Source organism: Tamandua tetradactyla, chromosome 13 (genome assembly GCF_023851605.1).
Source record: "Tamandua tetradactyla isolate mTamTet1 chromosome 13, mTamTet1.pri, whole genome shotgun sequence".
NCBI lineage: Eukaryota > Metazoa > Chordata > Mammalia > Pilosa > Myrmecophagidae > Tamandua > Tamandua tetradactyla.
The window spans coordinates 6,751,882-6,769,755 of record NC_135339.1 but is presented as its reverse complement, the minus strand read 5'-3'; the positions used below and the strand labels follow the sequence as shown (position 1 = coordinate 6,769,755).

Below are 17,874 nucleotides of genomic sequence, written 5' to 3'. Positions count from 1 at the left end.
GAAAGCTACCTAATTCATTCTATGAAGCCAACATCACCCTCATACCAAAACCAGGCAAAGATATTACAAAAAAAGAAAACTACAGACCAATCTCTCTAATGAATATAGATGCAAAAATCCTCAATAAAATTCTAGCAAATCGAATCCAGCAACATATTAAAAGAATTATACATCATGACCAAGTAGGATTCATCCCAGGTATGCAAGGATGGTTCAACATAAGAAAATCAATTAATGTAATACACCATATCAACAAATCAAAGCAGAAAAATCACATGATCATCTCAATTGATGCAGAGAAGGCATTTGACAAGATTCAACATCCTTTCCTGTTGAAAACACTTCAAAGGATAGGAATACAAGGGAACTTCCTTAAAATGATAGAGAGACTATATGAAAAACCCACAGCTAATATCATACTCAATGGGGAAAAATTGAAAACTTTCCCCCTAAGATCAGGAACAAGACAAGGATGTCCATTATCACCACTGTTATTCAACATCGTGTTGGAGGTTCTAGCCAGAGCAATTAGACAAGAAAAAGAAATACAAGGCATCAAAATTGGAAAGGAAGAAGTAAAACTATCACTGTTCGCAGTGATATGATACTATACGTCAAAAACCCGGAAAAATCCACAACAAAACTACTAGAGCTAATAAATGTGTACAGCAAAGTAGCAGGTTACAAGATCAACATTCAAAAATCTGTACCATTTCTATACACGAGCAATGAACAAGCTGAGGGGGAAATCAAGAAGCGAATTCCATTTACAATTGCAACTAAAAGAATAAAGTACTTAGGAATAAATTTAACTAAAGAGACAAAAGACCTATACAAAGAAAACTACAAAAAACTGTTAAAAAGAAATCACAGAAGACCTAAATAGATGGAAGGGCATACCATGTTCATGGATTGGAAGACTAAATATAGTTAAGATGTCAATCCTACCCAAATTGATTTACAGATTCAATGCAATACCAATCAAAATCCCAACAACTTATTTTTCAGAAATAGAAAAACCAATAAGCAAATTTATCTGGAAGGGCAGGGTGCCCTGAATTGCTAAAAGTATCTTGAGGGAAAAAAACGAAGCTGGAGGTCTCACGCTGCTGGACTTTAAGGCATATTATGAAGCCACAGTGGTCAAAACAGCATGGTACTGGCATAAAGATAGATATATCGACCAATGGAATCGAATAGAGTGCTCAGATATAGACCCTCTCATCTATGGACATTTGATCTTTGATAAGGCAGTCAAGCCAACTCACCTGGGACAGAACAGTCTCTTCAATAAATGGTGCCTAGAGAACTGGATATCCATAGGCAAAAGAATGAAAGAGGACCCATATCTCACACCCTATACAAAAGTTAACTCAAAATGGATCAAAGATCTAAACATTAGGTCTAAGACCATAAAACAGTTAGAGGAAAATGTAGGGAGATATCTCATGAAACTTACAATTGGAGGCAGTTTTATGGACCTTACACCTAAAGCAAGAGCACTGAAGAAAGAAATAAATAAATGAGAGCTCCTCAAAATTAAACACTTTTGTGCATCAAAGAATTTCATCAAGAAAGTAGAAAGACAGCCTACACAATGGGAGACAATATTTGGAAATGACATATCAGATAAAGGTCTAGTATCCAGAATTTATAAAGAGATTGTCCAACTCAACAACAAAAAGACAGCCAACCCAATTACAAAATGGGAAAAAGACTTGAACAGACACCTCTCAGAAGAGGAAATACAAATGGCCAAAAGGCACATGAAGAGATGCTCAATGTCCCTGGCCATTAGAGAAATGCAAATCAAAACCACAATGAGATATCATCTCACACCAACCAGAATGGCCATTATCAACAAAACAAAAAATGACAAGTGGTGGAGAGGATGCGGAGAAAGAGGCACACTTATCCACTGTTGGTGGGAATGTCAAATGGTGCAACCACTGTGGAAGGCAGTTTGGCGGTTCCTCAAAAAGCTGAATATAGAATTGCCATACGACCCAGCAATACCATTGCTAGGTATCTACTCAAAGGACTTAAGGGCAAAGACACAAATAGACATTTGCACACCAGTGTTTATAGCAGCGTTATTTATAATTGCAAAGAGATGGAAACAGCCACAATGTCCATCAACAGACGAGTGGCTAAACAAACTGTGGTATATACATACAATGGAATATTATGCAGCTTTAAGACAGAATAAACTTATGAAGCATGTAATAACATGGATGGACCTAGAGAACATTATGCTGAGTGAGTCTAGCCAAAAACTAAAGGACAAATACTGTATGGTCCCACTGATGTGAACCGACATTCGAGAATAAACTTGGAATATGTCTTTGGTAACAGAGACCATCAGGAGTTAGAAACAGGGTAAGATAATGGGTAATTGGAGCTGAAGGGATACAGACTGTGCAACAGGACTAGATACAAAAACTCAAAAATGGACAGCACAATACTACCTAATTGTAATGTAATTATGTTAAAACACTGAATGAAGCTGCATCTGAGCTATAGTTTTTTTGTTTGTTTGTTTTTTATATATATTTTTTGTATTTTTTATTTTTATTTTTTCTCTATATTATCATTTTATTTCTTTTTCTGTTGTCTTGTTATTTCTTTTTCTAAATGGATGCAAATGTACTAAGAAATGATGATCATACATCTATGTGATGATATTAAGAATTACTGATTGCATATGTAGAATGGAATGATTTCTAAATGTTGTGTTAGTTAATTTTTTTAATTAATTAAAAAAAAGCAAAAAAAAACTTCACAACAACAACAACAAAAAAAGTAACTTGAACCCAACCAGTGAAATAAAGGAAACGAATGATAAGGAAATCATATATTAAGAAAATAAAGAGAGTGAGGATGAAAAAATTCTGGTTTGTGAAGAAGAGAACAGGGAGATAATAGTACCAGGAAAAGATGGGAGGTTGAGGGAAGATAAGATTTTATTTAAAAATCTTAATGAGTCAATGGGAAAGACTCAATTGATCAAGGAGGTTTAAGATGTAATAGAAGAAGGGATAATCGATTCCTGAGAAGGTAGGAGGTCACAGAATCCAAAGCATAGGTATAGGATTAGCTTTAGGTAAGAAGAAAGATGGTTTTTGGTCTTAAAGAGGAAGGAAGGTCAGGAAGTTCGGATGAAGGTAGGTATGTATGTGTTGTCGGAAATATGTGGAAGTTCTTAATTGCTGGCTTCTGTTTTCTATGTGAAGTAGGAGGTGTGGTCAACTGCTGAGAGTAGATAGAGTAGAGAGTAGATAGGACAGAGTTGAGCAGAGTGCAAAAAAATGTGAAATAGTCACTGTGGAGAAATTAATTATGACTTGACCAGGGTTTTGTGGCAATGTTGGGTGTCCATTTGAGATTGATGATCAAAAATATAGGTTAACCAATTTGCCTCCTTTGTGATGCACTCTTGCTACTGTGGTATAGAAAATATTTGCATTTGCCCACAGAAAATATTTGCATTTGTCCAGAGTGTTGTGAAAAGACACATGGTTCCAAGCTGTGTTGGAATTGAGAATAGAGTGTTCTTGAAATGATGGGCCACTGAATCTAAACTGGATAAAGTATAGCTGTAGACAAGAGAGTCCTGGTAGATTGTAAGGGGGTAAAGAGGGGAGGGGGCTGAAAGTTCTGATGAGGTGGAAGAGTAGTTTTAAACCACCAGCAAGGAGATGGTGCAGCGATCACCAACTGAGATATTTGCATGAGTGAATTTGAAGAGGGAGCAATTAAGGAACTTGATACAGATTATGGTTAGTTGAAGGGAGTGGACTACATTAGGGGGAGTGGAGGTGAACGTTAGTGAACTGGAGTTTGAGGAATTGAGAAGCAAGATGTTGAAATCACTATGGATGATGACAGCTCTTAGAGAAGAAATGAAGACATATCCTGTAGTCACTATCTTCTATGAATGAGAGAAGAGCTGAAAAGTTGGTAGATGACAGCAATGAAAATGTGGAGGGAGTCGAGTTAAATCTGCTGAACCTCAGAGGAGCATTTTTATTTCTTCTTTTAACAAGAGGGCAGAGGAGCAATGGTCTGAAGATGTCAGTTAGGAGCCAGGAGAGCACCGGCTCCCACCTCTTGGCCCCAAGACACCTGGGAAGTAATCCAGCAAGTAGCCAACCCTGAACTAGCTGAAGGGAAGCTGGTATCTCAGGGGACAGCCAGGCAATGGTCTGAAGATGTCAGTTAGGAGCCAGGAGAGCACCGGCTCCACCTCTTGGCCCCAAGACACCTGGGATGTAATCCAGCAAGTAGCCAACCCTGAACGAACTGAAGGGAAGCTGGTATCTCAGGTGACAGCCAGGCAGCGTTCACTTAAAGAAAGGATGTGCAAGGAATACTCAAGAATAGCTTGAGGATGTGGGAATTGTGTTGGTTATGAAGTGGTAGGACAAAGGGTCCAGGGGAAGAGTGAGATGTTCCATGTGGTGACCTTCTTTTGGGTCACCAACAAATAGGTTCATACACGCATCTCCAGAAGGCCCTTGGGTGTGCTCTTAGCTAGATGGTAAGGCTTGGAGAGCCACGCCTTCTATCACACTTCATACAGTATTGCCAAGTGTGGCTTGGTTTGCCTTAAAGCCATTTTGGCCATATGCCATGGAGAAGCTATCACCACACAGGTAAAAGTCCTCTCAAAGTATCAATAAGAGGAACCCAAATAATCCCAAATGAAAGTCTTCAGGTGGTAGGGTCCCAACTCTGAAGCGGAGCTGGCCCACATTTCCTCTTGTTCATGCATGGCAACTGCTGAGAAATATTGTCAACCTGGGTGCCCTAGACCTAATCTGAGCCAATGACATCCCATCTGGGATGTATCGCTGGCAGATGGAGCATGTTTGGGCTCCTATGCTAAATTCCTCCCATTTCCCTTCCAATGTTACCTTCAGTTAGGAGCAGATACTGTTGGCTTCCATTGGGAACCTCCTTACTGAGCAGGGTGAGGTTGCTGCCCCACTGGAGGCTATAAGCTCAGATCAGGGGTTCATAGTTGAGTCTGGAAATTGACCTGTCTTCCCACCTGGGAACAGTTAGCCTCGTGGCCCACAGTATATGGCATAAGGTTCCTTGAGGTCATCACACACTTACCTCTTGGGTGCATGGTTTAAAGCTCAAGCTATGGGCTCAGTACTGAACACTTGGTCCCAATGAGAGGAGCTCACATTCCCAGGGATTCTAGCTTTTCCTTTTGAGGGATAATTTAGAAAGAGCCCTACAACCAAATGCTAATAATTTCTAGGATCTAGAGTGAAGTGAGATCTGCCCCCATCTTGGGCATACAGAACAAAGGTGTTATAAAAAACTTTAGGGCTACACTCAGATGGAAACCCAAGCAATTGGCTCCCAAGCTTGCTCTCCTAACAACCAGGCTTAGTTTTTCCTTCCAATTCTCTCTGGTCAGAACCAGCTTTTCCTTTTTCGTATTTCAGATACCACGAAGACTCTGAGAATTAATTTTTAACCTGGTCACTTCAGTTTAGATCTCTAACATTCAGACCAAATTCTGAATTTGGAAACATGAAGTCCGTATTTCATGGTTATATGATGGAGCGGATGAGGGAGGGCAGTGGGAAAAGCCAGATCTTTTTTGCCCTTGGCTGGAAGCCATGAGTTGGGTTCTCGGGTGATTGACATGTCTCTCTGCATGGTCCTGGGTCAGGTGGAGGGAGCATCACTCATCTTCCCGGTGCTGAGGCAGCATCTGGAGCTTCCAGTTCCCCCTTCCAGTTTCTGCAGGGGGCATGCAAACCCGTGAGAGGACTGTGTTTTCCATGCTTTTTGGGTCTTGATTCCAGGCTCTGGAAAGTGACTTTGTAAGTGCCAGCCTCCACCACTGGATAGACCTGATTTTTGGATACAAGCAGCAGGGGCCGGCCGCGATGGAAGCTGTTAATACCTTCCACCCCTACTTCTACGGAGACAAAATGGACCTCAGCAGCATCAGCGACCCTCTCATCAAGAATACCATCCTCGGCTTTGTCAGCAACTTTGGGCAAGTCCCCAAACAGGTACAGCACACCATTTGTCTCAAGAGTATGCACGGTGTGAGCTTGGGAGGGAGAGGGGGAGATGGGAGCAGGAAGGGGCCTGGAGAGTCAAAGTGGTCCCCCCTGGGTTTCCCATGCCTCAGATATCCGGGAGTACTGCTCAATTACCACCTGATGGTGATGATGAAGATAATGACATCATTAGCAATGATGATGAAGGCTACATTCATCCATCTCTTAAGTTACAGATACCGTGATAATTGTTCTCTACACAGTATTTAATTCTTTAATGTGTGTCTACCCTACAGGTTTGTTAAGATATATGGAGTGCCTGGAAGTATCTGAAATGATTAGCACTCAGTATATGTTAGTTATTGGTGTGATTACTGCCTCTCATTAGCTCTGGATATAGGATTTATTCTTTCATTTACAGATCAGGAAACTGAGACTCAGGGAGGCTAATGAAAGAGCCTGCCCAGAATTGTACCATTAGCAAGCAACAGAGGTAGGACTGTCACCCCATCTGGCTAGTTCCACAACCTCACCTCAGAGCCACAGGTTGAAAGCATGTCGGTTCTGCCCCCGAGACGCCTGGTGAAATCACAAGGGTTTCACATGGACCTTTTGCTCCACTGGCTCCATCTCCCATCACGATACTCTTTTAGTGATTTGAGGTTGCACATTCTTGTTGATGTCTTGAGAAAGGTGTGCAAGAGAGTTGGGGCCTTGTTTAACCAACACCACCCCTGCAGCTCTGTAGAAATGGTTTATTCCCAGACCTAGCTGCTACCTGGGGTCAGAAGTCTGGACCCCAGGCTGGGCTTCCAGTCGGGCCATCAGGAGCCAATCTGGTAGAGGAGTGCAGAGACCCAGCAGTGCTTCTTCCAGAACATTCTTGGGCAAGTAACTATGGGGGGTTGGTGGGCTCATCTCATAGTTTCTTTCTGCCTCATTTTTACGTTCCCTGCTCAGGTTTACTCTGCTCATCAGTAAGGGGAATGCAAGAAGGCATGAGGGTGACTTTAGAATCGTGTGCATGACCAAGGGAGGTTTTGTAGAAAGGAGAGAATATGGGTAAAGATGCTTGGACAGGCTAGTAGTTTCATTTCTTGAATTAAAAATATTTATGCATAGTTATGGAGATAGCGGTATAACCGTTCAAAATGCTGGCCAACAGTGATGTCCAATTTGTGTCTTCAGCATCCTTGTCCACAACAAAATCTTTTCTCATCAGTGCAATCATGGACGGCATGCCATTTTATATTTTGATGTTGCTAAATGATGTACCAGACATGGCTTATTTCAGAATAATCATCAGAATTGGAATCCCCAAAGCAGTCCCGGTATGGGGCCATGATTAAAATGCTTGAGGATGGCACACTGTTCCATTAAGGGCTCTGCCTGTTAAAAGCATTTGCAGAGACCCAGCCTACAGATACTTCAGTCCTCCTGCACAGGGTAGAACATTCTTTGTTTAATGCTCATTTAAAAATCATTCTGCTTTCTGAAGGTATTGATCAGAGCCCAGCTTTCTCGATAGTCTATGTTTGTTCAAGGACCAGGTAACTGAACCAAGGGTTGAAGAAGGCCTGGGGCCCCCAGCCAGGGCCGGCCCCTCACCTCGCCCCTCCAGCCTGGAAGTTTCCATCTGGATGCAGCCCGGGGCGGGTGTGGTGGTGGTGGAGAGCTGGAGCTGGCAGCAGCTGCACACTCCGGTCCAGCCGCAAGAACTCAGCCAGGCAGTGTGGCCTTGTGCACAGCACTCTGCCCAGTTTTGCAAAAACTTCGGCATCAGGGACAATTTTATGGCAGAGATCTGAGCAAAGAAAAGGACAAAAACAGCCATGTGTGGCATTTGCCTGTGCTGTTTGGAATGCTTGCCTGGATGTCATTAAAGAATTTCGTGTTGATGTCCAGATGGATGAACCTGCAGAGAATTTATAAAGGAAGAAAAAAATATATTGCAAATAGCTCAAGCAAATGAAGACAGACATGATCTAGGAAGAAAAGAGCCACTGTGACTCCTGTGATGTGAGAGGCAACTCTCCCAAGGACTGGGGGTCCTCAGTCAGTTCCAGGGAGGGAAGGAGACAGATTTGGCAGTCGGAAGGGTTACCTCTGCCGGCCACGTGCTGTGTGACCTTGTGAGATTAGCTGCCCCTCTCTGAGCCCAGAGTCTCTCATTATTACTGGGTGAACCAGATGGCATTGTTCATGCCCAGCCAGCACCCAGGAGTGAGTGTGCACCTGTGGCCTGCACCAGGGTGGCTGACAACCTGGATGTTTGTCCCTGAATTATTTTTATGGTGTGCATTTATCCCTTTGCTCCTCCAGCTCTTTAGCAAGCCCCACCCAGCCAGGACTCCTGCAGGGAAGCCTTCATCTGGTAAAGACGCATCTACAGGGACAGGAACGAGCCTGCCGGGCCAGCCACAGCCATTCTTCTACAGCCTGCAGTCTCTGAAGCCGTCCCAGGTCATGGTCAAAGGTGAGCACCAGCCCTAGCTTTGTCTGTGTGCTCCAGGGACACCAACCCTCGTGGCAGCCTGTCCCAGAAGTCAGCCTTTCTTATGAACTGGCCATCCTTTAGGGGCTTGGGGGCATGGACCCAGGTCGAGTATTGGAGTCCTGACTCCAGTGGCAAGAATCTAGAGAAGCCTCTGCCCTGGAAGGTCTCCCAGGTGACCTACATGTCTGTCTGTCTGTCTTGTGCATGTACACACACACACCCATACACACCTCCTCATATCCAAAGACAAGTAGGGAAGCCCTGGGGTTCAGCAGTGAGGCTCCATGCAGCCTCCACGCTGTGGTACCTGTGTCCCTGTTGGTGCCCCGAAGGTCATGCCACCGGCTGGGGAAGCATGTGCCCTGGGTGGGCAGTGGTGAGCCCTGCCGCACTCCTCTGAGCAGGTCTTTGAGCCTCCGTGAGCTCCTGGGATCAGAATGGAGTGGCTGTGAGAGCTAGATGAGACCGTCCACATGCCCTTGCCGTCACTGAGTAGAGCACTTTAATCAACGTGGTTGATGATTAGTCTTGCACTTTTTGACATGAGTTCAGGGGCTTTGTCAGCTGCTGGAAAGCACAGAAGGCTTCCATAGAGGCCGGAGACCACTGGGGAGGGCCCTGGCCATAGCAACGGCCCCCCACTGGGAGCGAAAAGGATGGTAAGCCTGGGTTCTTGCGGGTGTGTGTGCAGTCCAATGACTGGACCACCTCGGGAAACCCCGTAGTGTGGGGCTACACGCTGGTCCTAAAGGCACAAGGTCAGGTTAGCTGGGGTTTCTCCTTGAAGTTCAAGAACAATCTTCTGGTGCACTTCAAAGGCATTAGGCATGGGGCCTACTGTCCTTGGCTTAGGGACCAGCCATCCATAGATCCCTGGACTGGGGGTTGCCAGCCACACTGAAGTCTGGGACAGTCAAGCATGGTCCCTACCATCAGCGGGGGTCATGGGGGGAGTATCCCTCATCAATAGCCACAGCAAAGCTCACATGCTGGCCAAGAGGGGCTGGGTGCAGACCCCTACCCGCCACATGACCCTGGGTGAGCAGTGGCATCTGTCCAAGACTCTGTTTCCTTGTTTGAAAAGTGGAGAAAGGAGTGGCCACACTCTGGGGCTCATCGTGACAGTGCCATGACATGGCGGCTCACACCTGCTGGCCCAGAGCTGGTGCTCAGACAGAAGTCCTAGCAGGCACTGACGCCCTTTGAAGCCCGTCCTGGGCATCAAGGGGCCTGAATCTGTTTTTGCATTTTCATCTGGACCACCCCATGAGGTTGGCCACTCTCTGCAGTCCCTCCCTACAGGAGAGGGGCTATCTCCTAGTCGTGATTTTGGAGCCTTTCCTGGATCCTGCTCTTACCTTTGTCTGCTGGTGGGGAGGGGGGTCAGGAAGAGGGGCGGATCCTGGATCACCCAGCACAGATCCATGAGACAGGAAAGCCCTCCCATCTCAGCCCCTGCAGTGTGCACCATCTCCAGGCATCCAGGCTGGCACTGAGCTCTGCATTACCGTAGTGCCCATCTGTCCTGAGAGCTTCTGGCTCTCCCTTCTTAAGGGACACTGGGACCTGCATGGCCACACACACCTCCTGGACCTGCCTCATTCAGAGGGAGAAGGCTGAGGAAGAAGTGCCCTAGAGGAGGCACATGTCCTATAGGGCCCAGAGCGAGGCGCCTGGGCTGGCCCCTCCTCGCCTGGGGGCGGTGTGCCTGCTGGGGTTCTGTCTGTCTCAGTCTGAGCCCAGCAGCGGGACGGTGGGGGCGGCGGGGGTGGATGCACTTGGACGCATCAGCTCCACCATACTAACTGGCGGGTAGATATGTACCTTTTCTCCCTAGGCTCAGAATCCCCCAAAGGAGCCATCGGCCACATTGTTCCCACCGAGAAGACCATCCTGGCGGTGGAGAAGAACAAGGTGCTGCTGCCCAGACTCTGGAACAGGACCTTCAGCTGGGGCTTTGACGACTTCAGCTGCTGCCTGGGAAGCTACGGCTCCGACAAGGTGAGCGGCTGCCAGGTGGGCTGAGCGCGGCCTCAGGTACCTTGGGCTTCTCCAGTAGGAGGCACTGGGGGGCGGCCGGCAAGCCGGCAGCCCAGACGGCCTGCTGCCCCCACCATCCTTCCAGGCAGCCATGCCCCCCATCTTGGGAAGGAGCCTGATGCATATGGTGGGAGAATGGCCAAGGACCCAGCCTGCTTTCCAAGGCATCCAACTTGCGAGTTAGCGGCTTCTGCTTGCCCCACCAGAGAGGGGTCTCTGTTGCTGGCAGGTGGCTTGGTTACACTGAGCCCACCCAGACTGGGGAGGGTCCCGGGGGCTCCTCCTGACCCGGTCAGAACTTAGACTCAGAGGACAGATGCTGGCAGAAGCAGGTCCCTGGTTACTCATCTGACCCCTCTGTGAGGCCATTCAACTATAGTCCATCCTCCTTGTTGGCTGTCAGGAATGCTGATTTCGTGAACGTTGAAATACTGGGCTAGGATCCCTAAGCCCCTGGCCACAACGTCGTCATCAGCCAATCAACACATAGCTTGTGTCACACGTGTTTCTTTGTAAAGACTCCTTATTTAATGAAAGCTGTTGATTCTTTAACACCAAACTCACAGCCAGCGGCTCTCTAGTTTATGACCTCACAAAATTCATCTCCCGTGCTTCTTTTCTCCAGAGGTACTTCACAACCCTTTTACATTGAGAACACTAGATAGCACTTCAGCACTACGCTGGGTGGGGATAGGGTGGGGAAGGCGCATCTTAAACAGCAGAATCACCAAGAGAAAGCACAAAAATCAATGCCTCTAACTATACCTCAGAAAAGGCACAGCATTGCCTTGTTCGAACCCAGCCAAGAACTTGCACATCAGGGAGCTGAGATTTTTGTTACTTTGTGCGTGTCCATGAATAACTGCACAAGTGACACAAGTATTGATTTGGGATTACAAATAAATTTTGGCCAGTAGACAAATTTCCAAACACAGAATCCACAGATAACGAGGGCCGGCTGCATCTCTGCCTTGTTGAGCTGCCCTCTCCCTGCCTCCTGGCCTCCTTTCCTGCCCTAGCTCCCCTCACACCCCTCCCTCTCACCCCACCGTATGGCATGGGATCCCTCCCTGACCCACACACTCTCTGGTGTGGTCATGAGGATGCCCACAGAGCTGGCCCCCGGCGTTCCTGCCTCCTCGGAAGCTGTCTCTGACCTCCCAGGCTGTGGCTCACGGTGTGCATGCCAGGGGGCTTTCACACCACCTTGAGAACATCTGCTCACTCGCCTCTCCCCATCCATAGAGTGGATTTTGCCACCAGGGCCTGACCCCGAGAGGGTCCCACTCATGCTTCCTGAAGAAGTGTTCCTGTTCCCACAACAGGCAGGGCAGCACAGCGGGCCCCAGCTGACCCCGGCACTGACGCTCCCCGGTGGGTTTCCCACAGATCCTGATGACCTTTGAGAACTTGGCTGCCTGGGGCCGCTGCCTGTGTGCCGTGGGCACATCCCCCACAACCATCGTGACCTCGGGAGCCAGCGCCGTGGTATGCGTGTGGGAGCTCAGCATGACCAGAGGCCAGGCGAAGGGGCTACGCCTCAAGCAGGTATGTGCAGCGGCACCCCACGGCCTGATCACAGAAGGGAGTCTCGGAAGCAGAGAGGCGCAGGGGGACGTGGCTCTCTGGTCACTGGGGTGGGGTAGCACCGGCCCCAGTTCACTCTCAAGGTGACTCTGACCCTCGCACAGGGCAGTTGCTTCCACTGAAACAGCGAGAGAGGCTGCTGCAGATTCGGCGACTTCCTTTTACATGAAAGGGCAGGTGACATCAGCTTCCTTGTACCAGTGACCCATTTTGAGCATTTGATATGAGCTGGACGTTATGCCAAGCACTTTTACGTGGAGTCCCTCATTTACCTTCTCAGCAGCCATATCAATACTATTCCTTGGTTTTCAGTAGGTACCACTATCATCCCTACTTTATGGGTGAAAAAGACAGAGACTCAAGAAAGTGAAATGGCTTGTCCAACATCATTTAGCCAAACAGAGAAAGACCATTTCAGGACAGAAGGGATTAACGTGGTCATGGCAGAACTTGCTTCTAGGCTCCCTCATAATCCATGACCGCCCATGGCACTCAATGGGCTCAGCACTCACACATGCCTGGGTCCCTCTGTACGTGAACTCTAATCTCGCCAAGCAGGTATCATCCTTCCCAATTTCAGGTGTGGACCCGGAGGCTCACAGGGTTTAGGCAAGCACATGTGCATCTAGGTTTAATTGACCCTAGTCCATGCCTTCTCACTGTGTGCTCTTGAACTTGTCGTAGAATACCTCCAGCGGACACCACCAATCCGAAAACACGATTCATTTTTTCACGTCTGTAACTTAGTTAGCCATGGAGCCCCTAAGTAACAAATACATCCTGCAAAACCCCACCCCAGACCAGATTTTCTAAACTGAAAATGCTGCCCTTGGGCTGATGCTTGGTCTCTGAGCTGCTTTTCAAGCCATTCTTGCCCTGTCTCCTCCCACCCACCCTTATTCCCCTCTACAACCCCGGCCCAGACAGGGTGCCCAGGGACCTCCATCACCAGGAGTTACCTGACGCCTTGGTCAGGGCAGGAGGCAGTGACCCTGCAGAGGGGCGGCCGTGCAGGCGAGTGCCGGTCAAGTGCAGGCTGCCTTCCCCTGCAAAGCGAGCCGTGGACTCACCATCCTGGGTGCTTCCTGCCTGCGAACGAGTTTCCACGGTGCTCCCTTGAGGTTTCCGTGCTCCTCTCCATCAACTGCTGCTGTCAGTGGGCTGGATTTTTATTCCTGGCCTAAGTGAAGAGTTTGTGCATTACCTTCCTGGAGTGCTTTCCCTCTCCGGGGGGCATTAGCATTGCCCATTTCCGACTCTCTCCGGGGGTGCTGGGGAGTCCAGCCCCCCTCCCTGACCGCAGCCTTGAGCAATGGGGGTCAGCGCTCCCACCCCCACTCCACGCTCCCGTTTAGCAGTAAAGATGCTCGTAAAAGTCTCAGTATTGATGGCATAAGGATGTAATTTGTCATCCTCTCCAAACCAAGAGAAAAGCGGATGTGGGATCCCACAGGCTCTTATTTTTCTAGGTAAAATAAACCACTTTGTCATTCACCCAAGAAACCCGACATGGTCTTGGTGGCCCCAAAGACCACCTGTTTCTCAGCAAGGACCCCGCCCCTGCCCTGTCATCAGAGAAGTCATCATTCGTCATCACGTGCGTAGTTTCGCATGTGTTTTATTTTTAAATATATTACACGATTCAAGAAAAATTCCAAGTTATTTCAAAATAGAACAGTCTCTTATAATCCCCAAAGGTGTCCTTTTTGCATATTTAACCATCCCCAAATATCCATATTTATACCATTCTGATCAGTGGGTAGGTTTTTCTTCCACTGTTTTCACCTCGTCTGTCACCTGGTTTCCATCTTCCTCCAGGCTCTCTAATTTACATTTCAGTTGTTCTTTATTACTCCATTTCCATGACCTTGCATTTCAAATGGTTAGTTACATCAGTAACTAAGGACCTAAACCCGTCCTTCTAAAACCAGACAATTAAGTTGATCCCACAGTTTTACCATTTTAAATAGTGATGCGAGAAGACATCTGACAACAGATTGCTAATTTGCTTCTGATTGTTAAGATAAATTTCAAGAAGTAGAGTTGAGTGGTGACATCCACTTTCTAAAGTGGTTCTATTACTTTTCAGTGCCACCAACAGCTAATTGAGAGTACCAATCTTACCACAATGCAGCCAGCATTGGGAATGATTTTAAGAGGTTTTTAGTTTATTTTATTCATTTTTTTGCTACTTTAGTCAGGTGTAAGATGATCTAATAAAACTATTCCTTTTTTGCCAACAATAATTTATTTTTATTTAAATATTTTGTTTTTAAACATTTCATACATAAATAGAAACACAGATATTAATGTCATGCTCATGTCATAAATACAATGCCAGATATACCTTATTATTTAGATATGCTGATTTCAAGTCTTAAAAATATATTATCAAGGGCTGCCGATGGTGGCTCAGCAGGCAGAGTTCTCGCCTGCCATACTGGAGACCTGGGTTTGATTCCTGATGCAAAAAAAAAAGAAGAAAGAATATATTATCAATGCATCAAATCCCCTCCCCACGGTAGTATCCAAAAGAGCACTTTTCCTATCTTTGGTGTGTATCCTAACTATTTATTATATTCTTAACACAGATAGTAATCACAATATGCTTTTCTTAATAATGAACTTGATTTTTAGAGCAGTTTGAGGTTTACAGAATATGGGCACAGAAAGTAGAGACAGTTTCCAGATAATGAAGGTTTTTTAATTGGCCTTGGAGAAAAAGTGATATTCTGAGAAAACAAAAGAGCCCATCAAGAATGCACTTAAATCTACTCTACCACTTCATTGATTTCTCCTGCCTTTGGGATGGTGGGGGCGGGGGTCCCGGAAGACTCCCGATGCTTTAGCTTCTGGGCTGGTCTGAGACAACCTGCTCTATTTAGTGGGCGGTGCCAGGCATACAGGCCAGCCTCTCTCCTCCCCAGCAGCCCCTCCCAATCAGAGCAGAGACTCCATCCCATTAGGGAACAGCAAGCGAGGCGTTTGGCCCCAGACCTTCCCTCTCTTGGATCCGGTCCCCTTCCCTGGGTCCTTTGGAGTCCCCAGGTCCCCTGCGATCAGAACTCAATCATCAGTCTTCAATCATTCTGGAAAGCGAAGCTGAAAGTGCCTGTGAAATCCTCCGCTTCCATCAATCCATTTTCCAATCTCCTAAGACAACTGAAATCTTCTCCTGGACGTGAGGCCCAGAAACTTACCAAGACCTTCTGGTCGGTGCCATATCCATGGAGGACGAACTGGAATCGGTGGTGCAGCTTTTAATTGCTGGGACCGGGCAGAGTGGCTGACCACTTTGAAAACTGAGAGAGCGGGTCTCACTTCCACGGGGGCAGAGGTGCTCCATTAGGAAAGCCAGCACCTCCGTGCTTTGGACGGAGCACCACCTCTGTCTTGCTCTGGCCAAGGGCAGAGGAGAGCAGGCCTACAGGTGCACGGATCTCAGGGATGGTTGGATGGAAACCACACCTTTACCAGCAGCAGAGGGTCCTGGGGATCTGTGGTCCTGGTGGGTCACCCCGGCTGGTCTGGACACATCTGCTGGGGTAAGGCCCCCCCAGCCAGGTGAGAATACGTAGCCACGGCTGAGCCAAGCAGGCCCCACAAAGGCCAAACTTGAGGGCCAACAAAACTGAGGTTCTACGCCGTGTGCTGCAACGTGCCAGATCAGATATGAGCCCAGACCCTGCAGACTTCAAACGTTGCATCTTGTGAGCTATGGATGCCCTGGCCTCCTTGTCTTCTCCCCAGGCCAGGTTCCAGGGCCAGGTGTGTTTCTAAGGCTCCCTTAGTGTGGTGATGGGTCTCAAATTTGAGTATGCCTGAGGGGCCCCTGGAGAACAGTGAAAACCTGGAGAGCCAGGCTCAACCCCCCGCCCTGAGTTTCTGATATAGAACATCTAAGGTAGGTCTCCAAGATGTGCGGGTCTGACATTTCCCAGGTGGTTCTGCTTGTCTGGCGGTCACACTTTTGAGATCTCTGCATTAGTGCACAAAGTGGCAAGTGCTGCTTCAGGTTTTCAAGGCAAATTAGGGGACTACAAAGCAGGAAGAGGGGTCTGATCACTGCTTGGGTTATGGTCAGAAGAACTGCTGGTTCAACCCCTGCAAATGTATGGAACTGAGCGTCCTGACCTGGACACACGCACGCACGCACACACACACAGGCTTTGGAATTACTGTGTCTCTCTGGATCTCTGTCCTTACGTGGGGCCCAGCAGTGAAAGGACGGCAGGCTTGTGCCTCTGAGTAGCTGACTGGAGGGGCCCCTGTCATCACTGAAGGTCTCTCTCCTCCCCCTGTCCCCAGGCTCTGTATGGACACACACAGCCGGTCACCTGCCTGGCAGCCTCGGTCGCCTTCAGCCTCCTGGTGAGCGGCTCCCAGGACCGCACCTGCATCCTGTGGGACCTGGACCACCTGGCCCACGTGGCCCGCCTACCCCCCCACTGCGAGGGCATTTCCGCCCTTGCCATCAGCGACATCTCGGTGAGGCCCTGGTTTCTTGCTGTCTGGGTCCCTGCTGTACCTTGTAGTGTGGTGGCATGGCAGACAAGGCCCCAAGAAAGGCCAGGGCCATGGGGAGCTGTGTTGCGTGGACTCCCAGTGTATGATATACTTACTGTGGAGGCAGAAGGGAACCTCCACGTGCATAGCTTCTGGATCCCACGTTTACTGCTGGCTTCTCCCTCAGTGTGGTAGGAGTGTGGTGGGAGGTGTCTGGCATGGGCACCAGGACATTGGGGCAGGAAGAACTGGCTTTGGTGAAGAGTCTGCCTGGGCTTGGCTTAAGCAATTCAGCTTATGGACTGCAAATCAGGGTTGACTTAGCAGGTGACTCTGGTCACTGAGGCAGCCCATGCTTCTGGTGGGCCTCCATGCTGGTGACAAAGATGAGGCTGGAAATTAGTGAGGGAGAGGGGTATAGAATTAGAAAAATAGAGAGCTGGAGATAGAGGGAGGATAGAGAGAGAGCAGAGAAGAAAATGGTGAAGGTTTCCTAACTTGGAGAAGCCAGTCATCCCCACCCCTGCACTCTTTCCTGAGGTGAAGGACAAATGGTAGAAAGAGCTTCTACCATCTACCAAGGGCTTTGGTGATTCCCATGAATCTGATTTCAAATTCCACTTATGTTACTTCTTGGAGAGCCTTGGGCATCTTACCTCTCTGGGCCATAGAACGGGACTTGGAGATAATGCATGTCAAGAGCCTGATCTATCAATGCACTCACAGCCCTTCTCATTCTGCAAAAGCTTTGAGGTGGCAGCTCATGCACAGTGTAGGATCTCGTCAATGATATCTGAAACCATTACCCTTGTTGCTTGTCAGTGTGGAAATTCTCCTGGGCTGGAGTTCCCTGATTGCTTATAGAAAGTCCCAAGGGTAGGGAGCGAAGTGCCCTATAGGAGGAGGGGTTGATGATGGTGGAGCCTGTTGGTGCCAAACTTGGCAGAAATAGATGTTCCATGGATTGAATCCAGGCTGAATCTTAGATGGATGAATGAATGGCTGGGTGGATGAATGAATGGTTGGATAGATCAATGGATCAATAGATTAATGGATCAATGGACAGATAAATAATAGGAGGGGTGGGTAGATGGACTTGTGGGTGGATTAGGTGGATGAGTGGGTGAGTAAATGGATAGATGTATATGTGGTGAATAATTGAGTGCAGGGTGGATTGTCAGGTCGATGCGTAGATAAATGGATAGATGGAGG

At 47.8% G+C, this 17,874-nt stretch overlaps 1 protein-coding gene across 5 annotated transcripts in view; it reads left to right on the top strand.

The window, feature by feature from the left end:
- The window catches only part of WDFY4 (WDFY family member 4), a 281,815-nt gene that overhangs the window by 255,286 nt on the left and 8,655 nt on the right, over positions 1-17,874 (top strand). For 4 of the 5 annotated variants that reach the window (XM_077124655.1, XM_077124656.1, XM_077124652.1 and 1 more), the window contains 5 exons: positions 5,829-6,041; positions 8,355-8,508; positions 10,346-10,530; positions 11,959-12,117; positions 16,465-16,644. In XM_077124655.1, coding sequence (XP_076980770.1) covers positions 5,829-6,041; positions 8,355-8,508; positions 10,346-10,530; positions 11,959-12,117; positions 16,465-16,644 — 891 coding nt within the window. The remainder of the gene's footprint in view (positions 1-5,828; positions 6,042-8,354; positions 8,509-10,345; positions 10,531-11,958; positions 12,118-16,464; positions 16,645-17,874) is intronic. The other variant, XM_077124653.1, reaches the window with a different exon arrangement.